Source organism: Sander vitreus, chromosome 2 (genome assembly GCF_031162955.1).
Source record: "Sander vitreus isolate 19-12246 chromosome 2, sanVit1, whole genome shotgun sequence".
Lineage (NCBI taxonomy): Eukaryota > Metazoa > Chordata > Actinopteri > Perciformes > Percidae > Sander > Sander vitreus.
Window position 1 is genome coordinate 29,888,399 of NC_135856.1, and position 27,057 is coordinate 29,915,455.

At 39.3% G+C, this 27,057-nt stretch overlaps 3 protein-coding genes across 6 annotated transcripts in view; 1 reads left to right on the plus strand and 2 right to left on the minus strand.

The window, feature by feature from the left end:
- The window catches only part of krt222 (keratin 222), a 28,492-nt gene extending 21,705 nt beyond the window's left edge, over positions 1-6,787 (plus strand). For all 3 annotated transcript variants that reach the window (XM_078265101.1, XM_078265108.1, XM_078265118.1), the window contains 3 exons: positions 1,249-1,469; positions 1,580-1,682; positions 5,441-6,787. In XM_078265101.1, coding sequence (XP_078121227.1) covers positions 1,249-1,469; positions 1,580-1,682; positions 5,441-5,654 — 538 coding nt within the window. In that variant the 3' untranslated portion in view covers positions 5,655-6,787. The remainder of the gene's footprint in view (positions 1-1,248; positions 1,470-1,579; positions 1,683-5,440) is intronic.
- A 1,618-nt stretch (positions 6,788-8,405) lies between these two features.
- Positions 8,406-20,174, minus strand: LOC144527210 (tensin-4-like). Of its 2 annotated transcripts, XM_078265167.1 has the most exons (13): positions 19,990-20,174; positions 18,631-18,913; positions 17,325-17,661; positions 15,947-16,284; positions 15,756-15,851; positions 15,435-15,566; positions 14,374-14,466; positions 13,599-13,676; positions 13,435-13,497; positions 11,365-11,536; positions 11,163-11,231; positions 10,404-10,433; positions 8,406-9,845 (listed from the first exon to the last, which is right to left on the minus strand). In XM_078265167.1, exons 2-13 carry the CDS (start codon positions 18,881-18,883, stop codon positions 9,713-9,715), a joined length of 1,794 nt encoding a protein of 597 aa, XP_078121293.1. In that variant the 5' UTR covers positions 18,884-18,913; positions 19,990-20,174; the 3' UTR covers positions 8,406-9,712. The 2 variants fall into 2 exon arrangements, with proteins under 2 accessions (XP_078121293.1, XP_078121301.1); XM_078265175.1 differs by lacking the exon at positions 19,990-20,174 and having other exon boundaries at positions 18,631-19,240.
- A 1,721-nt stretch (positions 20,175-21,895) lies between these two features.
- Positions 21,896-25,850, minus strand: ccr7 (chemokine (C-C motif) receptor 7). The gene is made up of 3 exons (XM_078265233.1): positions 25,660-25,850; positions 23,704-23,753; positions 21,896-23,439 (listed from the first exon to the last, which is right to left on the minus strand). Exons 1-3 carry the CDS (start codon positions 25,673-25,675, stop codon positions 22,282-22,284), a joined length of 1,224 nt encoding a protein of 407 aa, XP_078121359.1. The 5' UTR covers positions 25,676-25,850; the 3' UTR covers positions 21,896-22,281.
- Between the last annotated feature and the right edge of the window lie 1,207 nt (positions 25,851-27,057).

Consider the following 27,057-nt stretch of genomic DNA (forward strand, 5'->3'; position numbering starts at 1 on the left):
TTTACTTACACTCTTCAAGATATTGTCATGGAGGTTGGCAATGAAGAAAACTTTAATATAAAACAGTACCCAGAACACTACAACACACAAATGTCTGTCTTTCTGTCAGCAGGGTTATGGAAAAACTACTAGCCAGATTTTAATGAAACTTGCTGGAAGGGTGTAGCATAGGCCAAGTCAGAACCACATTCAGTTATGGAGCAGATCTGAATCTCTTTTAGGAGTCCCCTACCCTCCCAGCTACACATAAACATACCCCAGTCACAGTAACCCAAGAAGAATAAACACAGTATAAAAATAGATTATAAAGTTATAAAGGCAATACAACTATATAACCTACATTACCATTGGGAGATTTGGGCATTTGTGCTGCATTCATGTGGTGGTTATACTTTACTTAAAGGTATCTACATAAGAGTGACATGACACTGTCATGAATGTGTCCTAAACATTATAAACAAGTCATAAACGTTTATGACATAACGCTTCTTTTAGTAAGTCTCATTCGGTTTTTGTCATGACAAGTTATGGTTAGGGTTAGGGTTAGGTTTGGGTTAAAACAGGTAGTAGGAGTACAACCAGCTAATGTTAGCAATTAATTGCGGTTAAACAAAGAAATCACGATTATGTAAAATAATATACAATTATGTAATGATTGTTACAGGCCTAGTTACAAGCCTCCTGCTAAATGCTGGTCATGGATGGCATAATAGACCTTCTTCACAGCAGACATTTTGACTTGTCATAGTAGGAAAAGCACAGGTGTATTTAACAACATTAATGATCTCGCATTGCCAGACCTTCCTCCACAGCGCTGCAGAGGAGGGTCTGGCGAGTCCACACAGCATTTCGGGATGGGAGAAAAACGTGCTCTGGTTTATTGGCATTTCTTTACATGTTTGTTTTTAGCGTTGGGTATAATAATATTAGTTTGCTCACTGGTGAATGAGACATGAAGTAAAATCGCGGCCCTTTCTCGGCTCCGCTCTGAAGCAGCGACGCAGCGGTGCACATGCACGTCTGTGTGTGGGTCGGAGGGGGAGGGCTTAGACCGCATGGAGATGCTACTTTCAAATTTTGCTAGCTTTTCAACATTACCAATCCTGCCTTTAATCAACACACACACACACACACACACACACACACACACACACACACACACACACACACACACACACACACACACGGTATATACAATCCACATGCCTTTTGGTTTTATTACTCTGTACTCTGCCCTTCTGCATGCAGGTACATGGGCCGTACTAGACAGCAAATGAGTCTGCGGTCCTGGAGGTCTTTCATGGAGGAGCCGAAGGAGAACGGGCTAGAGAACGGCTTCAGTGACCCTGCTGTTACTCCGGACGAACCCAAGTCTGAGCCCCTGCCTGAAATACCTTCTCTTCTCCCAGCAGGCAGTGGGCTAAAGAAAAGCATACTGCATAGACAGCAGAGCCTTGTGATACTCACAGGTAAGACACACACACACACACACACACACACACACACACACACACACACACACACACTCTCTAACTACAGTGTTATCTTGTTATGATTTTTCATTAATGTCTTTTCACAGAGCCGGAGCATGAGAAATACTTGCCAATCTCCACTGTGAAGACTCAGGAGATTCTTCAGGGCAATGTGGTGCGGGAGAGTGCAGAGGGTCATGGCACCATCGAGTAAGTATTGATCTTTTTGCCCCCCCATTGACCTGTAGTCAGCACCTTTGGTTCAGTCTGACATGTAGGCATTTTTCAAGTAGCAAGCCCTAACAGCATCACTTTAGAGGGCACTGTTGTACATTACCCAGATAAATGCCTTTTTAGTTATGAAACGACATAGTTTCTTTCTTGCCTAATCTCCTGAAGCCTTCAGTTCACATCTCTTTGACTCAGTGAGTTGTTGGTGTCATTAGTTTCCAATTACACACTCATCCGTGTCCTCCCCACCCTGACGACGTCTGGTCGAGCAGAGTAGTAGTAGTCTCAAAAGAATTACCATTACACATCGAACAAGTTACGAGGCATAAATCGTTTAGTTGGCTGCACAGGTTCCCATGAGAAATTCATCATAGCGCTGCATGGGAATGTTCCTCCTTTAATGGCTTGTGTTTGATGTGGAGATACTAGCCTGATGTGGAGTCTTCAGGGCGGGCCACCTGTTATTGTTGGACGAGACAGGGGCGGAATTCTTTAGTCATGCTTCAGATGTTGCATCCAAAAAGCGACACGCACGCACACACATGCATAATGTCCAAACACTGCCAGAATACTTACACTGTCTGTGAGCAGCAGATCATAAGTCACTCTGTCACTTGATTGATTCTTCACTGATGCCAAAGGACTTCGGTGTCAGTCCATTGACTTTATTTTACCTGAATGTTCCTTGAATCCTTTATTTAAAATTATCTTGTTGAAAATACTCCAGTTAGGCTGTTCCTGTTGCCTTCAAAAGAATGAAGTTGGTCTACTACTTTGTTAGGTAATGCCCCAGTATCAAGGCATCTATGTGTAAGTACTGATACAACCAGAGTTAGCCAGCTGAATGTTCCCCCAAGCCATTACAACTACCTCACAGGCCTATACAGTGAAAACATTCATAATGTGCATGGCCTCGTGCTGTTTACATCCCAGCCTGAGTCAAAAGCCGTAGTGATAATAGTACTGAGATCAGTGATGTAGTCTACGTGATATGCAGGTATGCATATACCCACTAGGAAAGGTCAAGAATTTCCATATACCCACTTACAAAAGCACAAGGATATGTACCGTTTTGGTCATAAATTTACCCTGTCTGTGTTGCAAGTCACCTAGGAACAACAACACAGTTGCTTGGCGGTCATTCTCTGTGCAAACATGAAATGAACTAATGTAAATCACTAAAGTAGAAGCTGGTTCAATTCCATCAAGTGTCCCAGTAAGCTAGTTTAGTGAGTCAGCATGCACCATACCAGGGCCTCTCCTAAGTGGAATGCAGCCATCATTAATGGTTTTGAATACACCTGTGCCTTTCCTACTATGACAGGTCTGTTATTTCCGTAAGCCTGCCCCTGAAGCTACTGAAGCTTCGGGTGACACCGCAGCAGACGATTACGTTACAGAAACTACAGAAAATAAGCCAGATGAGGCTGATGCTATATGCTGTATCCCTTCCTGGGAGGGAAAAATCACAGTATACCCACTACAAAAAACTAGACTACACCACTGACTGGGATTCATGATACTAGACTACCTTTTTTCTACTCATTGCTGTTTCTTAATTGCTGAATGGCGTCAGCGGGTTATGGGTTAAGCAGGGGCGGTATGCAGCATCAATCATTTTTGAAAATTAGAGATTAATGCGATTTTGACTAATGTGCTGAACAACACTGTTTTCTGTAAAATGGCTCCGAATTTTTTTCTGAATGATCTCGGTATCTAGATTCTGGGTTTAGTTTTTTTAACGATGCCGTGATATTCCTAGAGCAGAACTCCTCAGCTCACAATAGATTTGAGCAATTATTTTTTAGGGGTGCCAGGATCAAGTAGCAGATGTGGTTAATTGTTCCCAATTGGTCTGACCATCAGTGAGTCTATTGAGTGCCAGACTGGTTGCATGTTATTACAAGGGGAGTTGCATATGTTGAGATAAATAGCTCTTATACCAGGTCACGTCTGAGGCAACTGAAGAGTTCTCCCTTGCTGCCCTCTGGTGTTACTATGCAACCAGGTGTATCATGCATGAAATGAATGAATGAAAGACACACAATGATACTTAGGGGTTGGGTTAAAATAATCGATTCTCCAATTAAAATCTAACTTTGTTTGAGTGTTCTGATATCAATTAATAAAATCCCGAAATCAATCTTTTTAATATATGCCTTTGCACCATGGATGTGGTGAATTGGCCCTCGTTTTCAGGGGTCAATTCTTAATGTAAATATAAACCTGGTGCATAAGTTCTCTGAGAATCTTTTTTTATATCCAAGCAAAGTTGGTTTTGTAACTGAAATTTGCCTAACCTAATTGATATCAAATCGGAATCGGATCGATTTTGGCAGGGGCGTAGCACAAAATTCTGGGACCTGTAGAAAGGCATTCTCTATGGGCCCCTCCCTGTATCCACAGCTATTCATTCTAGCATCTTTTTGGGCCCTCCTCACATGAGGAGTCTCCAACCCCCTCTCCATTATTTTGTCTTCATTTTTCTACGTCCATGTAACGCTACCTCTAATGCTCACTGAAATGCTCCCGCAGCGCTTTAGAACGTTTTCTGTTTTTTAATTATGTGGTGTTGTAGTTCTTTCTGTCGCTAGTCTAAATATAATTTGCTGTATTACGACTACAAATGAGACCAACATGCAACTTAGTGTATTTTGCAGCCAATCTAGACACCAGTTTATGTTGTGATAAAGGTCGTAAATTCATATCATTCATAATGGTCTTAAAAAGTCTTAAATTTGACTTGGTGAAACGTGCAGAAACCCTGATGATGTAAAAAATATAATACAAATTGTTAATCACAAAAACAAAAACATAAAAAACACCTATTCAAAACATTTTTATTCTCAGTGTCCATGCATTGTCCAGATAATCTAAAAACGCATAATGAGCGTTGTGTGACATTTATCGTGTGTCATCATCAGCTTTTTATGGACCTTTTTCACAGCAGACATTTTGACCTGTCATAGTAGGAAAAGCACAGCTGAAACTGATTCCAATTCCAATTCCAGTGTCCCAGTAAGCTATTTCAGTGAGTCAGCATGCACAATACCTCTCCTAAGTGGAATGCAGCCATCATTAATGGTTTTGAATACACCTGTGCTTTTCCTACTATGACATGTCAACATGTCTGCTGTGAAAAAGGTCTATTGCCACGACTTCTTTTTTTTTTTTTGGTGCGATCAATTTTTTATTAGCACCTTCAGACATACAAAACAAATTCCACAATGTGTGACAGGTAATGTCAGATGGCGCACAGAACGGAGAAACACAAATTGAACAAGAACAAAGACCCTCTCCCACTCCCCCACCCTCTGGGGTCTCGAGGAAAACAAAACAAACACACAAACAGAAACCACACCTTGCTTAATCACTCTCCTCTAATTCTTGTGACGCTGAGGTCATTAAGTCTGTAATATTTGTGCTGCTGCACTTTTCCATAGGCTGCCAGTTGATGATTTGGCTTTGTTAATGCTTGCTGTAGAGAGCTCAAGCATAACTATGTCTAGAAAATACACCAACCACTGTTTTATACAAAGCGAGTGAAGGGGGAGCCGGTGCTGAGCTATCATTTTCTTGGTTGCAGTTGAGCCGGCTAGCCAAATTTCCTCCCAAGCAAGTAGGTGCAATTTAGAGTCGTCATTAAGTAACAAAACAATCGGGTCAGTAGGAACTCGACATCCGATCACTTCCGATCACACGTTTATTGCCACGACTTTTGACCTCTCTCCTACCAGGACGGAGAATTTTGACAAGGTGGTGAAGCAGTGGGAGGGCTCCTTCTTCAGAGGGAATCCCAAGCTGCGGAAGAAGTCGGTGTCTCTGCGCTTCGACCTGCACATGGCTGCAGCAGACGAGGGCTGTGGCCAGACCAAACAGGACAGCCTCCCCGACGTGGAGGTGTGTCTGATCATGAAGAGATCGCGCAGCATCCCGACTATCACACAGTAACTCTCACTGCTTTTACGCTGCTCTGGGGTTAACACTGGTGATCATTGAAGTACCAGAAACATCAGCTGTGTCACTGACATCCGGGGTATTACCATCCATTGCCATTGATGCGCTTTAATGTGCGTTTTCAAATCACAGCATTCTTTGAACTTTTGCATTTTTTGAAACTGTGCAACTGACGACTCGAAACTCAAGAATTCTCTCATCAAATCTCGACTTCTGGCAGGATAAGCATTTCCCATCAGGCTATTGTGCTGATCTAAGGGGGGCATTTTTTTGTATAGTGTCAGAAAACCACATCAATATATATATCAGAGCATTCATTACCTTACAAAAAAAGAAAAAGTGTCTCCCAATGCTTTCACAGTTTCAGTATGAGGTCACTGGACCATAGAGATTATATTAACACACACACACAACTACAGCCTTTAATTCTAATTAACACTTGGTACAGGAGGCTAAGTGCACAGTTAGATGGAGATAAATGAAGGAGTGGACTCACTATGAGCTGCTGTGAACTATCTAAAGGTGGATTTCTTTTTTTCTTTAAGAGACTGTACGGAAATTATTAGGGGGGACAGGGGTGCAGAAAAGTGGGAGGATTATGTTGTTTTTTTATTAATTGAATGTTATCTCTTCAGTTAGCACCCTATTTTGTCACTGTTCAGTAAGCAGGGCACATTATTTTGTTATGCTTGCCATATGTTTGAAGCACACAATCCTAATTTTTTTCGTGCACTTTTAGTTGTTAATGGCAAAATTAATTGTAACAATTCAATAGAGCTAAATCACTTTAAGATCTTGTGGGGAGGGTGTTGCAATTTTTCTCGTAGTCAAGGGGAGGGTCCAATAGAAATACTAATAATGCTGAGTTTAAAAACATAAGTTAAACATAACGTTCAGCCTCCCCCACCCTAATAGTTTCCCTGAAGTCTCTAAATGCTTGTTACTGCAGACACATACAGCACATAGAAGAACATTAGCACTGAGAGATATCCAGATCGTGTGTACTTTGAGGGTCTTCTGTCATTGCAGTTCATTATTCTCTCTTTGTGGAGAAAAAAGAAATCTTGCAACACAGACTGATAATGTAGCTACATTTTCCGATGCATTATCGCAAAAAAAAAAGAAAACCCAGCTCACTGTGATCTTAACAGCAGTGAAGCTCTTAACACCCACCATGTCTCAGAGGATTTAAATTCCCTGTCTTAACCAGAGGAGGGCAGTATTTGTAAATAGTTAACACTGCAGTATATCTTCAATGCTCAACTCGGGGTGTGTAGCACGTGCTATCTGTTACACCTTAGATTAAGAGTTTTTATGCTACATTTTTAAGTTGGCACCAAATAAAATAAAACTAAGAAAAGGACCATTGTGCATTGCATTTGGGTGCCTCAGAATATATTGAGAATATTTAAAGATATTATCTATGCAGTTCTGGGCTTGGTTTTGCTTTGCTTCATGGAGCACACTTCATTCTGTGAGCTCTGTAACTCAAGAATGAGGCATTATGCTTTTATCTAACAATTTATCATTTGAAAATAAAAAATAAAAAAAATATGTGCAGTGTGTGTTGTGCTTTCTGTCAAATGTTCATATCATCATAAGCATCATAACAGTGGATCTCAAACCTTTTTTCAATAATGTACCCCCTTTGACATATTTCTTTCAGCCAAGTAGGCCCTGAGCAGAGCAAAACATTTTTGGTAGGAAAAAAAAAAGGCTATATAAAGAATACATTAAAGCAGTGGTTCTCAACCTGGGGGTCGGGACCCCAAAGGGGGTCGCAAGATCATTTCTGGGGGTCGCCAGATGGTTGGGGAGAAAAAAAAGAAATTACATATTCTAGACTGGGGAATGGTTTTTACATTAATGTGTGAAGTTTGGTACATGTCATGTGTTATATTCAGAGCCTCATTTGTAAATCAGGAGGTCCTGGAACACAGAAAGGGGTCAGGGGGAGAGAAAAAGTCACAAATGCATCACAAATCCACAGAGCCTGGAACACATTGGACAAGGCTAGGTACTATAAGTCATTAAAGCAAAGCATTCTTTGTTTACGTGTATCAATCAGAGCATTCACAAAAATCACTCAAAATCAGCAAGGGTTTGGAGGCAGCTGTTTACACCGGTTTGCAGCTCTCTTTCTCTCGTTGTCGATGGGGGTGGTGGGGGTCGCTCATAATCCTGGGGGGGGGGGGGATCGTGACTTGAAAAGATTGAGAACCACAGCATTAAAGCATGGCTCCATCAGTGTCTGATTTACATTTTGTTTTTACATTTTTTAAACAACGACCATGTAACTGAAAAACACTTAAATGCTATTTCAAATGTTTAGAATCCATCACTAAATTCATCATTATTATAGTACAATTATTTTAGGAATTATGCATGATGATATATTTTTTATATCAGTTTATTTATATATATATATATATATATATATATATATATATATATATATATATATATATATATATATATATATATTTTTTTTTATCTCACAGACCCCTCTGCAGTATTCCAAAGTACCCATAGGAGTATGCTGACTCCATTTGTTAAACATGTAACTAGAAGACACAAAGCGATAAACCACAATGTCTTCCTTTATATTTACAGAAAGACTTTGATGATGAGGTAAAGGAAAAGATAAAGCTCTCTGTTTTTCACACTTTCATGCACGGCGTCTCTCTCCCTCTCTCTCTCTCAAGCTTAGACAAACATTTGTAAGCATGCACATGCACAAGTTCAACAGGTCAACGTGTTTATTGCTCATAACAACTTTGAAAAAATACATGAATATACAGAGAAGAATTAGTTTACACTGTAGTATAATAAATACAGGCTGAAATGTACAACTAGGGTATATGCAAAGTTTCTGCTTTGAAATGAAAGGATGTTACCATGTGACTATGTTTATTAACAGAACCTTCAAAATCTCTCATCACTATCACATGCACGCATCGGCTAGTGCAGATTTACACCTCATTGGTTTACATGGGAATCATTCTACTGTACATTAAGAAATAAGACAGATCAAGTGCTTTACCATGCCCTAACCCAGGGGTGTCAAACTCACTTCCAGTAAGGGCCACTCTGGAAAATGACAGTCACATCAAGGGCCAGACAAGTATAGTTTATTGACATGCTTTTATTAAGAAAAGTCAAATATCTTTGACTGTATTACTCCATGTCACTTTCTTTTAATGTTTGTCACGTTCTTTTGTCATTTTCTTGCTTTTTCCGACACTTTTGTTGCTTTTTTCGAACTTTTGTCGCATTTTCTGTTGACATAAAGCTCTACAAAAGTCTGCAAAAAAGTTCCTAAGCCATCATAGAGTTTAGCAAATCAAGCGAAACAAAGATTACTTTTTTAAAAGTAGGCTACCACACAGCCGACTCACAGCAACCTGTTTCTCAGCCTGAATATGAAAACTCACTGGTTCTGTGGCAGTTTCTGAGTGTCCACAAATCTGCCAAATTCTGCTTTGAGTGTCGAGTCATTGCAGTTTGAAAAGCACTTTTTGGGTTTGGCGCACAACTACATAAATATTTATTGTGAAGCTCAATTGATATGCAGGCCGGATTAAAACCTGAGAGGGGCCGGGTTCGGCCCCGCAGGCCTTGAGTTTAACACATTGGTTTCTGACATTTTCTACAATTACATTTTACATAGAAATTATTTTTTGGGAGTATAACAAAAATATTGTTGAGTTTGTACCAATATTTTTTTACAAATGTGTTAACAGTGTGACATTTAATTACAATCATATGTTGCTGGATCCTTGTCTGTTACCTGTTACGTTCATGATCGACAGCTGTCTTGTATATCTACATATATGCCATATTTTCACCAATATGACTGTAATCGTGACCATGGCAGAGTCTGGGTTGTCCTAAGCACTTCTAAATCAGATGTTGCTGGTATTGTAACTTGTCCAGTTTAACAAACAGCAGGAGAGACTTACCAATGGCCACCATATTGGACGGGTTACTTGAGCAAAGCGCAGTATAAGACAGGCTGGCGCTGTATCATGTTGTCTCAGTCTCTTGTGTGTCTACGGCTTGGCTATGGCGGCCTGAATAACCTTGGTGACTTTGTTGCAAGGCTGCAGGGGGTCATATTCTGCAAAGACGTGGCATACATTCTCCATGCCAGCCTCCACACCTTTCGCCACCAAGCCAAACATCCTGTTGGGACAAAGAAGTGACAGATTTAGATTAGATTGAATTAGTACAAATTGAAGTTCAAGAAGAAGGTTTTTTTTTGCCAGATATTGCAATATTTGCTACATCTTTTAGCTAAATATCGCACCTTCATCGATCAGGATAAATATGGTAATAAAAAAATAAATGAAAAATAAACGGAAAATAGGACAATTCTTTAAACAATCTGTGAAATGTAACATCATGCAGCATTTATCTTATGAAAAAACAGTGAATATAATAATGTAAAGAGTAATAATACATGTTAAACCAAATGTTACACCAAACATTCAACCAAATAATTCCCATTCGATTAATCGTCTTTCATGATTAGCTAATCGCATTATTCCAAATCGCCATTTGGAATTTGCAAACCAATAATTCCTTCAGCCCTGAATAGAAGTATAACAGATATGTATTTCAGGTGTGAACCTGAAACCTGGGAGGCTTAGCTATGAATCCTCGCATGAGTCACATGTCAAATTTACAGGTAAATACAAAACATCATTCTGGTTTTTGTCAGGAATTAAAGTTCAAATTCACCTTGCACCAAAATTGGAACCGTTCACCCACCTGTAAAAAATAAAAAAAATAAAATAAATGTTAGTTATGTTTCAGAAATAACTGGGTTTTTTAATTTTTTTTATTGATGAAATGTCCAGCAAGGGGCAACAAAATGGAACTAAGCCATCATGAATGTGATTAGTGACATGTGTGATTTTATGCGGTTAAAAAAAAAAGAAGAAAACTTGTGTGTATATGTAACGTGAGGGTTCGATATGTGGTGGTTGTATCATTCTAAATAAGAAAAAAACAGCTGGATGGAGAAGGATCACTTTGTTGAGCAGCACTTTGCTGTTCTTCACACTTTCAACAGCTCCACAACAACAACAACAACAACAACAACAACAACACTTCCTTCATTGTTGCTGAACTAACCATACACTAGCAGAACTTAGCCCCAGGTAAATGGGCTAAGGAAAACCACAGTGGTAGATTCATACTGCTGATATAAATAATTACACATGCAAATATGCAAATACTGACTGTGTCAACACAAATATGTAAATAGTTAACTGTATAAACATTGTAAATACATTCTTTTGGTAAATTAACTAAAAATGTATATCTCTTCAAAAACTCAACAAGGGATACCAATAAGGTGATTTATCAGCTCTTTATATACAGTTACTAACATGAAAGAGAATGTAACCATAGTGAACGTCAAAGAATATTTGTGGAAGTGTGTATCATTCTCAAAATGAATCCCTTTGATTTCATAACTTGCTGCTGTATACTCACAGTCGATTGTCTGGATCTTCCCCACTGTAGCTAAGCAGGTGAGTGGGGTAATGGCGTCTGAAGAAGAGCCTGAAAAGAAAGGTTTATGGCTGTTAAATATGATCAGTCTAACTCAACGTTGCACCCAAACCACCATGGGTTTTTGTAGTGTACTGTAAGTACAAATCTCAGCAGCGGGATGACAGGATGTGTGTTTTCTTACTTCCTGTTGATATCTGTCAGCGTGACACCCTTCAAAGACACCTTCAGATTGATTATGGTTGGTGTGAAGGAACCTGGGGCCTTCGCAAATGTAGAGGACACCGCCTTCTGCACCGCACAAGGGCCCGTCAGCGTTTCAGTGGGGACAGCATTCAGGTAGACGAAATTGCAAGCTATGGAAAAGACAGTTTGATTAGAAGTGGAGGTTGAATGCACATACACATCATTAAACATGTGGTGTAGTACATTTAATCAAGTTAAAACTCCCTCCTGGATTGTGAGGTCAGTTAACCCCCTTTTAAATTCTAATAGGAGACATAGACATAAATAAATCATGTTTTAAATATGATTTGGCCCAAATTGACTTATATTTATTACTGACAGGGAACACCTTCAACCCAAGCTGTCTTTTCTCAATGCAGTTCCAGTGTCCAGGTCTATTGTTATCTTATTTATTTTTTTATATTTAGAGATATGATTGAAAATATATAGAAATTAAACAAATGTAATGAATTGCTTGGTTAGCTGCTCAGTTGGCAGTGGTGGAAAGACGGCTAACTAAGTACATTTACTCAAGTGGTAGTATTACAAGTGGAGTATTTCCAGTTTATGGTACTTTATACTTCAACTCCACCACATTTCAGAGGGAAATGTTGTACTTTTTACTGTGCTACATTTATCTGACAGGTGTAGTTACTTTGCAGATTAGACAACATTTTACATACAAAATATACAATTATATCAATCAATAACATCTGAATCACTTTTCTTGAATAAACTACATAAAAAGAACTAGCTTTACCTCGACCGGCTACAACATGGAATACTGCATACACAGTAATAATGCCTCATGATAATCCAACAATAAAATGTAACAGGGACCATTCTGCTGCCCAATGAGTAGGCCTATTTTCAGTACATGTTGCTGCCAATACTTATGTACTTCTACTTGAATGCAGGACATACCTGTAGTGGAGAATGTTTACCTTGAGGTAAGTAAAAAATCGGAATACATCTTCCACCACTGTCAGTTGATTGATTAATTCATTGACTAAACATGTTACATTAACATAGTTCCATCTCTTCATCTGCCAGAGACGCTTTTGTCCAAAGCAAAATACACTTGACTTGAAACATAAATTATAGCCACATCAATCAATTGATTGATTGTCTTTTTTAAAGTTTAAAAATAAGTAGTACAACAAAGAAAACATATTGACTCCAATCACAGGTGAAGCACAAGTGTAAATAATTCCACTAATTAGCTATAGCTTCATTCCATTCCTCTTCTGGGCAAGCAACATAACACGTACCAACAAGACCCTAGTCCTAGCACCCATACTGTATATGAAACGCAGCCTTCATTAAGGTTAATTAAGGTTATTAGTTACACCTGTGTGTGCTTTTCCAGTGTGGGATAATGTTAAGGGTCAATTAACGTAAGCTAACCCTCTGAGGTTTTTTTGTTGTTGACTGACTCGCCCGGAAAGCTAGCAAGGTAAAGTGAAAAGTGTTTAGTGAAGCCTACACACTCAAACCTGTCTGTTCTCTTAGCTTCAAAACAACCTTACTTAAATTTACTCTTAACACTAAAATGTTTCTATTTCTCCCTGAGGGCTTTCTGAAAAGTTTCAGAGGAGTCCTAAATACGTAGGCTACGTTACTGTAAAGCATGGACTAAGTTAATTGAAGTTAGCTAACGTTAGCTGTTAGCTAACTTAACCTCAATTAGCAAACTGTTTGGGACAAGCTACTGTTAGCATTTCCTACATGGCTGCAAAACCATCATGTCTGTGACTACAGAGGATGAAAAGGTGGAAAAAATATATAGGTTAATTGAATGTAGTTAAACGCCACATTTGTTATTGAAACGTATTTCGTTCATTGTTATCCCTCAATCCACTGACATAACGTCACATTGTTACTGACATTCCTTTTTTGTGTCTGACAACTGCTTCTTGTTTTTGCTCCAAGATCACGTTAAGTGGCACTTTATAAGCATTCCTTGAAGATAAGTGCTAGTAAAATGACATGTAAATTCAAACAATTCGTCACTGTTATTTTGTCCCACCTGTTCTACTATTGTCATCAGATGCTGGTTTGCTATTTGCCCTCTCTTCTGCTGCGCCCAGATCTGTGTAGGCAAAGAAGAGATTAGGTTTTCATTTGTACACACAAACATTTTTTTTTATGAACAAACAAAATTAAAAAGCCTGTTTTGCAGTAATGGCCTACCTTGGGAGTGGAGCATTAATTTGCAGGGTAAAGCATAAGCAGAAATAGTGTGCTGGTAAACCAGGGCAGAGAGACTACCTGTAAAGATAACACAAAATCATGTTAGTACAAAGCTAAAGTACAAGCAGGCTACTATGAGAACGTCCATTGTCCTATTCTTGACCACAAAAGGTAAAACATTTTTTTAAATATTTCACTGACATTATTTTAAAGTGTAAATGAGGAAGGGGATATCTTATGATTAATGTAGTTTAGTGTTTTCTTTAGGTAATTGTTTTGTATGTGGATAGTAATTTTGCTATGTAAATACATATCTTAATCCATTGGCCCATTCCAGGATCAATTGTACTGTAGTTTTAAAAGTCTGGATATTTTTATTATGATATAAAGACTTTCAGATTTAAATTAAATTAAGAGTAAATCTGGTTCAGTTGAGTTTTTTTTTTTTTTTTTTTGCTGTTTGGGGGTTTTACAGAGCCACCACAGCTATTGTAAAGATAGAATTATTTGGAAGCAGATAAGAAAGAGAGCCACAATGAACCTTGATAATGGCTCTGTGGGTGTGGGAACACACCCTGTGAACTCATACCTTTCAAGATCCACCCACTGCTGCCCACCCACATCTTTAAAGGCGAGACATGGCTGACTCAGTTCTGGTGTGGCAGACAACAGCCAGACCAGGATGTGTTCTCATATTGAGTAGGCAAGTGAATTTTGAGTGAGTTTAGATGGAAATTGATCACTGGACTTGTTTTCAACTTGGATGTTTACTTACCAAAGTACGGTTCCTGAGAAGAGCCTTTGATGCGCACGCCCTTAGCGGATGATTCAATAAGGAAGTGTCTGACAAGATCTGAACTGCTCTCTCCTGTTTTGATAAAAAAAAAGACAATAAAATACTTTTTACTTATTTATCTTAAGTGCCCTGCACCACACGATGCCCAGCACAGGCTTACAAGACACTAGTTGCCAGTTGTAGTACATGGGGCATTGAATTACGAAGTGAAATTCATCTTCAACGACACCAAGATCACTAAAAACATAAACGCTGCTCTATTCAAATTCTATTCAATAAATAGTTCTGTGTAGTAATCTTCTCATTTAAATGTAATTTCAGTTTTTTAAAGATTTGATCTATTTCACGTCACTCTTTCACAACCCTAAAACATCTTATGTCCTATAAAATATTTCTTGGTTGACTATATCTAAATTACACTGCATATTGCTCCTCAAAATAACACTGATGTCAAAAAGAGAAGATATAGCGACATCTCTCGACCAAGGATTACTCAGCAGAGGAATATTGTAACAGACAGTGTACTCTGTCTGCACACTGAAATGGTCTCAGTGCCCGACGCTCTGCTCGTCTTTCATATCCTGCATTCCTAAAAAAGTTTAAGAAATACAAATCTGCAAATGAAGTAAACCTCAAAATTGTTTCGTGAGTGAGATCCATTCTTTCCTCTTAGATTGCTTACAGCGCCATAAACAGATGGTTTTCTTTTGTGTTTATACAGCGTATACTGTGGGTGGAAAAAATAACAGAACTGTCTCCTGCCTCGCCACACATAGGCTGGATGCCATCAGACATGCCCATTCACATCAGCCGAGTTGGGTAAGTGAAACCCTGAGTCTTTCATGTCTCTGGTATAGACAAATGACGACAGCTGCACTGTGTTCACGTTGTTTGTCCGTGATTGTGGTAGTTGTGGCATTCATGACCTTCTCTTTCCTGTATCTGACCAAACAACACTGCTATGGCTTTTATAATAGCACGGGATTCAAAAGGAGTCATAAGGTCAAGCAGCTGCACTGACATAGTATACGTAGGTTTACCTGGGTAGGTGGTAGCAGTGAAGTTGGCGGCCATTTGGTCCACCTTCATAGCCAGGCCAAAACTGCCTTTGTAGGAGGTGCTGTCTCTCACCACAAATGTCCCTGCCTCCTTATCCTTTACCAGAGCTTCAGCTAGAATGAAAGAAGCACCATAGAAAATGCTTAGACAGTTGCAAATGTGTGTTTATTACTGTATCTGTACTGCAGAAGAATCCTATATCCCTGCTGAGATGAAAGATGAAATCAATTCAGAGCTTGAGTAAAGCTATTACTGTACGTCTTCAATGAGTTATTGCTGGAGTAATGTTTCGAGATTCTCACCTTCTGCTCTGTTGATATGTGGACGGAACCAAAACTTTGAAGTGTCCATGACAAACTTCATTGAGGGCTGGCTGCCGTTAAAATGGGCTTGGAAACCTAAACAAACAAACAATATGAGAATGGGGGTCAAATACCATTTAAAATACGGTAGCTGCCAGCGAAAACGGACTACTATGAGACATGTGACTCACTGTGAGGAGAAAATGGCTTTGAGTTGGAGACAAGGGTGGTCTGTATCAAGTCCATTTCTGTTCCAGGAGACTGGATGTGCAGATCCGGCTGTGGTTCACCGTTGATGAGCAGTATAGGAATGTCGTTGAGAGACCTAGAGAGCACAGACGGACTGCTCTGCACTCCTTTGCCGTGACGCTCCTGTAGATGTCCTCGCCTTAACAGCGGGGGCTTGTCTGGGCTGTGCCCGTCATGAAATTGCCTCGTTCTGGACCCATCACTGAAGGAGCCGGACGTGCAAGTGAGGATGGACTCTGGAGAGTCAGCATCAGCGTCTTCACTGGCCAGGGACAGGTTGCTATGCACGGAGGAAGAGGATATGTTGTGAATGTACAGATACCGTGTATCAGTAAACATCACCTTAACGTCACAGTCCTTTTTAATTTGAAACATTAGAATTAAATGAGACAGATACAAAATATGGCACTACACTGTTTCTGGGAATATGGTTACAACTGGTTTCCAGTTTTGGACTGTTATTACAGCTTTAAAACTTTTGTTTGACTGCAAAATCACAAACAAAATCACAAACCCTGGCCCTGGTCAGCCTCTTATTACAGCACAGTTAAGGTTTTGCAACATATTTAAAAGACTCATATTCCAGACTTGTTTAAAGTGCCCATATTACGAAAAAAACACTTTTTCTGGGATTTGGGGTGTTCTTTTGTGTCTCTGGTGCGTCCACACACATACAAACTTTGAAAAAAATCCATCCATGCTGTTCTGAGTGAGATACGGTTTCTGAATGTGTCCTGCCTTCAGTCTCCGGGTGAGCTGTTCAAAATCGGCACGGCTTGTGACGTCACAAGCCGAAACGAGCTGGCTAACCGCAACCGTTAGCTCGTAGCGTTAGCATGCTAACGCTTGTGCTAACGCTAGTATGCTACCTCGTTCTCAATAGCAAAGCACTGCTACAACACACACAAGTTCACCATAATCTACAAAAGAACTACTTACATGTGCGCCCGCATTTAGAAGTCTCCCAGCTAATCCTGCCTTGTAACTGACTGAAGTTGGAGAAACAGCCTTTCTTTTACTGTCTATGGAGCTAGCTAGCTGACATGATCTACATCTGAGCTACTGCACATGTGCGAGTGCAATCAAAGATAGTACAGAAGAAGAAAAGAGGTCTCACTCTGTAGCTAAAACAGAGACCAGGTGAAAAGAGGATCTGCAGCAGTGAGAGAGAGCTGTGCAGTACAACAAAAATATGGTGTTTTTTGAAAATTAAATCATGTAAACCTATTCAGGTACAACCTTAAAATACAATTATGAACCTGAAAATGAGCATAATATGGGCCCTTTAAAGGCAGGCCTGGCTTTGATTGTGAGTTTTACCTGCCAAGGATGTAGCTGGTGTCTGAGCATGTTGACATGGAGAGGAGCGAGACAGCACTGTTTCTGTTTGAGTGTGACAAGCACAGGGATCCTTGGGAAAAGGTTCCGTCATTTCTTTGTGAGGGATTTCGTCTGGGTGCACTTCCAAATGGCAGCGGAGGCAGGGAGGATGTAGGGGAGCTGGAGAACACCAGTTTGCCATGGGGACTGCAGCTGGCATTGCTGTGTGTCGGGATGGGTATACTGGGTGACACGGATGGGACCAAGGTGGGCAGGGAGCGGGGAGAACAACCTCGAGGGACCAACACGCAGTGGGAGACATCTTCATCTGAGTCGTCTGGGAATGGAGAGGAAAGTCTAAGCAAAAGCACTGAAAAGGGATAATATGTCTTGACACCGACCAACGCACTCAGTGTAAAAACCCTGCTTGTTCCATGATTTCTCTGATTTCAGGGTTTGGTTTTCTGTTTGCAAAAAGGGCTTGGCCTAAACTCACCTGATAAAGACATTCATATTTCTCATGCTGGTACTGGCTTGCACAGCTCAGGCCATTACTTCAAACTAAATGCTTCGAATTGTGCATTACAGCTGGAGCTTGTTCTTGTGAACTTGAGGATCTGTCTGCGTCACTGTGTTGATGGGCACAGAGTGAGTTTATGCCCTCAGAAAAAGTGTAGCCTGTGGTTGTGTGTGACTGGTGGCATCTGCAACTGGTTACATAATATTGACTAATGCTGAAATAGCATGCACCTTAGACTATAGGCAAGTGATGAGGTGTTTCAAGGGGAAATACTGTTTTGCAACAATAGAAAAGAAGTAGTCATCAGCACATCGCATGCATTTAGTCTTTTACTGTGCTGTTTTTTAACTGATGGAAGTAACCTTTCCATGTCTGATTTCTCATCACTAAATCCATTTATATATGTTGACTCTTGTGCACACTTTCTGATCCGAGCTGGTCTGAGAGAAGACACACGTGAGTGTCTTCTTCAGTGAGCTTCTCTGTGTCTGTAGCAACATGTGCAGGGCGTGGTACTAGTCTGGGCAGTACTCCCAGAACAGCTGAATTGGTGCAGTTACCCCATGATTAAAAAAATTAAAAATGATCTTAAAAAGGGAGGGTACATTTCCAAAGCCCCAGGCTATGTGTACTACTTGTTTTATAATGGTTACTTTGGTTTTAATGTGCTCTGTGTCACACCTCTGTAGGTTGGAGGCTGTCATTTGTTGACCTTGTTGATGTGTTTATGTAATTAGAGTTCTAACAGCAACGAAAGTTTGAATAGTGTAGAAACAAAGGTGGTACCTGTTGGAGGCCTGATGCACGAGACACTCCTGTTGACATCAATGGGTTTAAATGTTGGATCCAGTTCCAGGATGAGCTGGTTGAGATTATCCATTGAAATATCAAGATCAGAGTCACCATTGTTGCTGCCGGGCTCCGTGACACTGGGATGTTGGTTGACTGTCTCATGCGCCGAGTCCAGGCGGACAGTTTGACCCACTCTCAGAACATGAGTGGGTATCATTCGGGACATGCCTTTAGCTGTAGACATCATTTTAGGAGAGCTCTCAGTCTTCTGGGACTACTATAGACAGAGGTACAATAGAGAGGGATCAGTTACACTCTCTTCACTGGAATAATAGTCTTGCTTTTGTTCTCTTTGCAAAACTGACTAATCATAACCTTTTTTATCACTAGATACTCATATTCATAAACAAATTAAGTGCATTTTGGCCACAGTTAATGCATTATACCGTACATAAACGCCAATCATGTTTTTCATTGCTGCTTTCTGTGGTTAAAGCAACATCTTGCCAACATTTGCTGTGCAATTGCATTTGCAGCTGCTAGATTGTAATAAGAAATGTTCTTCAATAGATGTTATAAATAAAGTTTTGAATAAATAAAGCAATAAATAACTTGAAAGCTTTTGCTGAAGTTAATAAAGAAAATTACAATCTGTGTCCTACAGTGCATATGTCAGTACATGTAGCCCAAGGCTTCCCAAGGTTTCTCAATCCATCCATAAAACTACTCGATGAATAATGACACAAGCTGAGTAAACGGCTTACTTCAATGCTGATCGCAGCGTGAGTAGCTGTTCGGGAAGGTTGTGTAATTTGGGGGAAAATCTGATTATACTGTGTCTCCCTCTCTTGTGTTTCAGACGAGGAGTGGTGCTCAATGAGTCACCCAGGTGACTGGTGGTTACCGTGACTACGCTAGTGTTTTCCTACAACAGACAGAACATTTCTTTAGTAGTCTACAGACAAAAGTCTGCTTCTTTTAAAATAAAAATTAAATCAGAATGTTTTTTAACTTTTGAGAAGCAGCCACTCAGACCTTGGTCAATAACAATGGTGTGTGCCATACACATACAATTGGCATATGAGCTGCATTGCAAATTTTGACCTAATGAGCAGTTTTTCATCTTAGGAAATGAAAGCATACACTTGGAGCATCCTAATTTGCTTTAGCATAACTTTTTATGTCCTTGCTAAGACCTGCTGCTGCAATAATAACAAAAATACGTTGCATTAATAATGGACAGGGAGCAATCCAATAAAAATGAAGTACTGTTAATATATTTGTTCAAAGCCGCTGCTCGTGTATAGTTTTTACTGTAACTGATTATCTTAGGTTAAAGAACGGTAATCTTACCTTGTTTTCCTCTGGTCACGATTCTGCGGCTGTAATGTTTATTCTCAGACTGTCCACTGTTGTACTTTGACATTTTGTGTGTTGCATGCTTTTAATAATGAAATCCCAACCCTTCTGCCTGTGAGCCTATCAGCACTGAGGATCACTAATCCCTGCGGCTCCAACTGATGATGTCATCTTAGCAGTGTAAAGTTTATGACTGGAAGGGTGTTTTGTTTATTTTCTTCGTAGGGCTAGGATTTCAACTGTCCTGAAGAAAGTGTATCAAACAGGTAGTACATGGGGTGTGATTCCACAACATTGTTTGTAATGTGCTTGCATATACACATTTTCAACTTTCGCATGATAAAATATTAACCTGGCGGTGCATGTTCAGTAGTTGTGTTTGCACAGAATACTGGGTGTTGTAGGAAATGTTGAAACAAGCAAGAGCTTAACTCTGCTGATCCTGCGTGTTGGAGTATCATCTGTTATCACAAACTAAAATCCGCTTTTTATCTGATTTGTCTGATTTTTACTGCCAATTGTAGGTGTACGATTTTATAAAGCCAGGATGGTGATGAGTTTATTAATGCTACTGAATATTTAGATTTTATTCACCAGGTGACCTGATCAGCACCTGTGACGTAGGCTTCCTTGACGTTTAACGTAAATATAATTTTCTTTGCAGTCAACCTGTACATTCTGGTGTGTTTAACAGTTAGTGATGACTCAGTAAATTGTTTTGACGAAGCAGGTCAGTCTGTTCTGGGTGTTTTCTGCCTCAGTCAGGGGATCTCTGGATTGATGATGATGTGTGGTTTGTATTGGTGTTTGGGGTGAAGTAATTCCTCTACATTTAGACGCAGCTTGAGACTTGTATTTCTTAAATCAGGTGTCCTATCTAACCTTTGCTGACAAGGTGTGTCACTGTGCTCCCATGACTCATGGAGATCCTCAAGGGTAAATTCTTGTACCTTTTATTGTTTTCCCTCCACATCACTTCTGTTGGGCACATTATCTGCGGCGTTGTTCTTGATTATTATCATGCTAACAAGGCTCAGCTCTAAATGTTACATTTAGTATATTGCTAGAATCAGATTCGGAATGATTAAAAATGCTTTCTTCAATTAAATCTCAACAAAACTTACACAGAATTAAGAAATGATTTGCCACCAGATTGGTTTCCTGGCTATTTAAGTATGCCTATACGAACCAAGGTTATAATGCCCAGCTGAACTTTGACAAACATATTTAGTCAGTAAGTGTTGCTTTCAGGTATGATGTATTTAAAAGTCATATCCTTCCTGCAGTTGGCCAACAATCCAGACTTCTGTTTCCTTGTGTCTTAAGTGTTGTAATGCACTGTATTCTATCTTTCACATGTATTTTAGTATATTTTAATTATTTGTGATCACAGTAATTAATCATAGCAGGCTTCAACAGAACTTAGCACGACTACACCAGCACTTTGCCTCACTGCTGCAGAGGGTGACATGCTCTGGAGAGTTGCAGACTTCTCTTTTAAATCAAACTAACTCAAATAAAATTTCTTCAAAATATCTGCTGTGAGATTATTAACCACAATTGAATTTGACATAATTCCTCTGGTCTACACTTCACAGTACTGTCTCTATCAGATTTTAAGATTGAATCCCAAATTCTTGTCATTGCATATGTTTATGACTTGCTGATTCATTTAGCCCTTTGGTTCTTTGAGTAATGTCTCCTGGTTATGTGGTTGTTATGCACTCAGCACTCATGAACGGTTTCCCCGCGGGCGTTATGCCAGAAAACATGTTTGTGTTTCATAACGCATATTAAGATCTCTTTTTCCTATTTCTTATTTTTATTTTTTATCAATTTCCATGTTTTTGTTTGTTTGTTTCTAATCCACATTAATTCTGTTAATGCAGCACTTTAAAGCCTTGTTTCAGTGAATTATATTTAATTATCTTACAACATTGCAAATGACTTGCAATACAAAGAGACTGGTTTGTTCAGTTACATGATTTTTGCTCTTCAAATGGTCGAGTAAAGAAGTTTTTTCATTAACACCGTGAATTTCTTGAAATAATGTACGCTGTTGCCAACACAAAAAGTAACCAAAAGCTTTGTTTCGTCTTAACTGACGAGGATAAACACTAACAAACTGACAAAAACAACAAAACACAAAATTGTCATTTATGATCACCTCTGCTATGTACATGTAACATATATCTTTTTATATGAGACTTTAATCCATCCAGTGTTCCGCAGTCTGTGTGTGGTCTGCAGGTGTTGTTGTAGGCGGATGCCCATACTGAAACCGCTTTATGGGGAGAATGTGGTGGTGGTCTCAGTGTCGGTGGCCAATGAGCTCCTTCTCCTGCCTTCTCCCAAGGTATACTTGAAGAACATCTCATGACTCATGCAACCCAAGTCCTTCAGTAGCTTCAGGAGGTCATGACGAAACTTTACACCGATAAAGGCGTAGACGAAAGGGTTCAGGCAGCACCTCAGGAAGGCCAAACACTGGGTGACATCGGTGGCATAGAGGAGATTGTTCTCGAAGCGGCAGTCTATGGTTCCTCCTTTTGCTGTGACAACTGTGCTCAAAAATAAGACCAGGTTATAAGGTACTTGGCAGACCAGGAAGACCGCCACCACAGCGAGAATCACCCTGATGGCCCTGTTGCGTTCAAAGCTACGAGACTGGCAAAGGGTCTGGACAATGCCGCTGTAACAGATGCCCATGACCAGGAGCGGGAGGGCAAAAGCCAAAACAATCTGGCTCGCCTGGATGCTGACACGGAGCTTGTCAGAACTGCTGGAGTAAGGGGTGCAGGTGTCGTTATTGATTGTGGTGTACTTCATTTCTGGTATGGAGAAGATCAGTGCCATCACCCAGATGGCCACTGACGACACCTTGCTGAGAAACACTGCTTGGGAGCGGTAGCGGTGAGCGGAGATAGCCTTGGTGATGACGAAGTAGCGCTCCACGCTGATGAACGAGAGAATGAACATGCTGCTGTAGAAGCTGACCTTGTAAACTGTGTGCATGGCTTTGCACACCAACAGGCCCAGTTTCCATTCTGTCATGGAGTTGGCTGCCCAGAAGGGGAGCGACAGGGCAAAGAGCAGGTCTGCAAAGGACAGGTTGAGCAGGTACACATCCGTCATGGTCTTAAGACGTTTGAAGTAGAAGAAGGTGAGGATGACCAGTAGGTTTCCTTTCAGCCCCAGTAAGCAGATGATGGAGTAGAAGGTAGGCATGAACCACAGGCGGAACTTGCGGTTCAATTCTTTCACGCAGAGCTCAGGAAAGTCGTCATAATCAATGTTGGAGATGTTATAGTCTGAGTAGTTCATGGAGATGTTATAGTCCGAGTAGTTCATGATGGAGATGTTATAGTCCGAGTAGTTCATGATGGAGATGTTCTTGTCACGGTAGATAATGATGGTTCTCTCTTCATATAGAGAGAAGCAACACTGTAATCAAAGACGAATTAAATGAGTAAATAAAAGCAAGTAACAAGTAAACTAAAGCAAGCAACTATCGCAATTATAAATCAGGAAAAATACGCTAAGTTTTAGTTTTTGGTACATCTTTCCAACCACTTCCTTAAAGGAAATGGTGCTTATGAGGGGCAGGTTGTGGTTAGTTACCTGCTATCTCTAGTAGAAGATAGCTACAAGCGTGTTAACATCTTATCTTTCATAGGTGCTGCACTTGTGTTTTGTTGTTTACATTACCTTAAAATGCATTAACCATATGAGCACAGCTGGCAGTAGGAGTGGGAGATCTGAAAAACAAATGGAGTGAATTTTTAGAAGACTGTAATATTATGATTGACAATATCCTTAATAAGCATAGGGCCGTGCAAACGACCATTGTGTGTAATGTTTAAGGGTTACAGAATGATCAGTTAATGGGCTCTTACATTAGGGGCTCTTACATTAGGGGTTCTTACAAGACAGATTCACAAAAGCAGGGTCCAAACTGGAGCAACAAAATGTAGAAATTTTACTCCCTAGTATGAGATTAACTCCAAAAATGCTGGATCCTTCACTTCCCATAATTCAACCAAAAGCATCTTTTAATTAGACCCTACCTGCCTAGGACATGCCTACCATACGTCTCAAACTCCATAACCCCAAATAGTCCAGTCATTTTATGAAAAAAGGTTGAACAAATTGCAACAGAAGCAAACTCAACTGATTTTGTATCGTCAATATGTCCTGAGTAAGGGAAAAAAGCCCCGAAGAATCCCATTAGGGGAAAGTTTAGAAAAAAGACCCAAATATAGCCTATTCATACGCCTATTCATTCTTTTTCACACGTGAATAGGGTAAACATTTTAACCTTTAAATATCACCATGGAAATTACTGAGTTGATTACTTACATCAAGACAAACAAAAAATGTATTACAAGTTTTTTGAAATGGTTTGTTAACATGGGCAAACGGTGCATAACCTAATTACGTATGTGCTTATTTGCATAAATACCACAACAGATCTAAACATTGGGTATAGCCAGGTGAAAATGTCTTGTTGAATCTTATTGACATATAACAGTAACTTAAAAAGCCCCGAACAGTTCTTCGGGGCTTTTTTTTCCTTACTCGGGACAAAAAAATCAGTCGAGTTTGCTTCTGTTGCAATTTGTTCAAGGTTGACCCCTATTTTGGCTTAAAATGACTGGACTAAAATCATAACCCAGATTTTCTAATATAGTCTCTGAGCGCAGACTGAGATATTCTAATGGCATTATTATTTTCTTAGACCTCACAAAGCTCATCCAGAGCCACAGAAAACATGCATTATACATTTCATAGGCTGAGTAGCCCTTTTTATCACTAGTAAACTGAACTTTATGTAGAAAAGAGTTCCCCTTTAAATGCTAGCCTATTGATCATATTTTCAGTTTTGAATGTGTTACTAAGCATGGTATGGTTATTGATAGAAGTAAGAGGCTTCCTGTGAGTGGTAATGTGGTTTTAGTTAGCAGTTTAGTTCCGTATTTTTACAAAAGTTCTTAGTAGTAGTCTTTAGTGACTCTGTATGTAAATGTAATTTATTACACTTTAATACAGATTGCACCATTAGTCATAATTTTCAATTTTGAACTCCTATTTGTGTTTTTACAGAATACATGTCACTCATTGTCATTTTGTAAATGAGATAAGACAGAAATCTGTTTCAATTGTAACAATAAGCAAGTATTACTATTTAGCAATTTTAGACTACTCCAAAAATAACATGGCTGGTAAGTGACTACTGGCATCCAGTTCTAACTGATAACACATACATGAAGTTAACCTAGCAAAACATGTCTGTGTGCAGTCACCGCTGTGTGACTGTGTCTACTATTAATCAACTGTTACAGAGGCTGAAACAATTATAGCATTGACACCACTTTCAATGATTTTACCCATATTCCATGTTAATCTCTAGTTGATTGAACAGGTTAAATACTGTTATTTTTCCCTGGCAGACACAATAAATAACACTGATTCATTTGATAGCAGAAAAGTTCATACAGCCTGGAATTTTCAGTTACTTTTTCAGATTTGCTGTGATTCACTTTTGTTACTTGAGGTTATCTTTTTTAAATATGATCATTTTGATTACTTTTTTTCTGATGCATTCATTCAGCACAACACATACAACATCCTTTTTACTATGTTAAACTCCGTTAAGGTACTCACCGCTGACACAAGTCATGTTGGCTGAGAGTAGTACAGTGTAGATAAAGCCACCAAACACAGATGAGTGTCTGTCTGATGGTGGTTTCCCTTGGTTGAAATGAAAAAAGCCTGCTTCCCTGAAACTCTCTCTCTCTCTCCTGAGCCCTCAAGTAAAAAACACTGAAAAACCACTGTCTCCAACTAAAATATGAACAATATTTTTTTTTATTTTGTCAATTATTGGTACTACGATGTACTTTTTAATAGAAATATGTAGATTAGATCATTTCAAACTGCAATGGTGTCTATCCTTACAATAATATAGTGACAGCTGTGTCTCAAATTGTAAAACTATACTTCAAGGATATAGCTTCAAGTCTGTGTTTTGAGGGGCAGAGTTTCAAATATTCAAATTTACAACAATGTGGCTACCACAATCGATTATGAAAGACAAAGAAAATCACACACAACTTTTTTTTTTTTGCGGTATTTGTGAAGTTTGGTGGGTTTGATCTGTTTTCAGTTGAACATGACTAGCAACAACTGAGGTGGGGCTGAGGTGTGAAGCATTATATGAATCGTATGTAAATTGTTTTTTTCAGGGAAACCCAGTCGCTTTCTGTCAGTGATACTATGATTGATCAAAGCTACACACTGCAGTCAATAGATACTTTTGTACAACTGTTTTCCCATCATTTTATTATGGGCATATTATACTTCTATTTAAGCATCTGCCTAAACTTCATTTTTGTACTCACCCCCTTTGTTTTGTCATTTTATTTTTTATAAATGGGGGCTGTGAGGGTAAAACCCACCAATAATATCACGGAGCTCAGACTTCATGACCTCTGTCTGCTCGTGCCCCAGGTGCAATCCAGACATGCCATTGTCAGGGTTGCTCACACAGTCATACACGTTAACATTTGTTTCATATTTAATTATATCTATTATTAATTATATTATGACTACTATACATTCATCCTTGTTTGGTTTGCAGTGTTTTATTTGAGTATTGTGGTAGATTTTATACATCAACCTGTTGTTCTTTGTTTGTTTTGCCCTTGTGTATTTTATCTCGATTTATATCATCGTATCTGTAAAGTCACAATTTAGTTTAGTTTTTGCACCAATGATAAACAAAAAGAGAAATATGCATCAATGTGTTTTTTTTAAACACATCAACCCAGTTTATCTGACTGTTTTGGTTTTCAGTGTGCTCAACTGCAGCACTGAACATTCAAACTTATTTTTTACTCACAAGTGGAAATATTAAGTCAACATATAGTTTTATACAGAATTTAAAATATGAATGTTAGTGAGAGAACTTGCTTTTCTTAAAGATAACAATACTGTGCGTTATTCAGTTATATTTCTAACAGCATTCTCTTCTGTCATTGCACATACTGTACAGTATAACAG

What these genes read in the sequence shown, in the direction of transcription:
- ccr7 (XM_078265233.1), bottom strand. An exon ending in TATGGTTAATGCATTTTAAG is followed by an intron (nt 23,440 to 23,703) that starts GTAATGTAAACA and finishes CTTTGATTACAG; the next exon opens with TGTTGCTTCTCTCTATATGA.
- LOC144527210 (XM_078265167.1), bottom strand. Translation starts at nt 18,883, where the DNA reads ATGATGTCTACAGCTAAAGGCATGTCCCGAATGATACCCACTCATGTT. An exon ending in GTGCATCAGGCCTCCAACAG is followed by an intron (nt 17,662 to 18,630) that starts GTACCACCTTTG and finishes CTCCATTCCCAG; the next exon opens with ACGACTCAGATGAAGATGTC. An exon ending in CACTGCTACCACCTACCCAG is followed by an intron (nt 14,467 to 15,434) that starts GTAAACCTACGT and finishes TTATCAAAACAG; the next exon opens with GAGAGAGCAGTTCAGATCTT.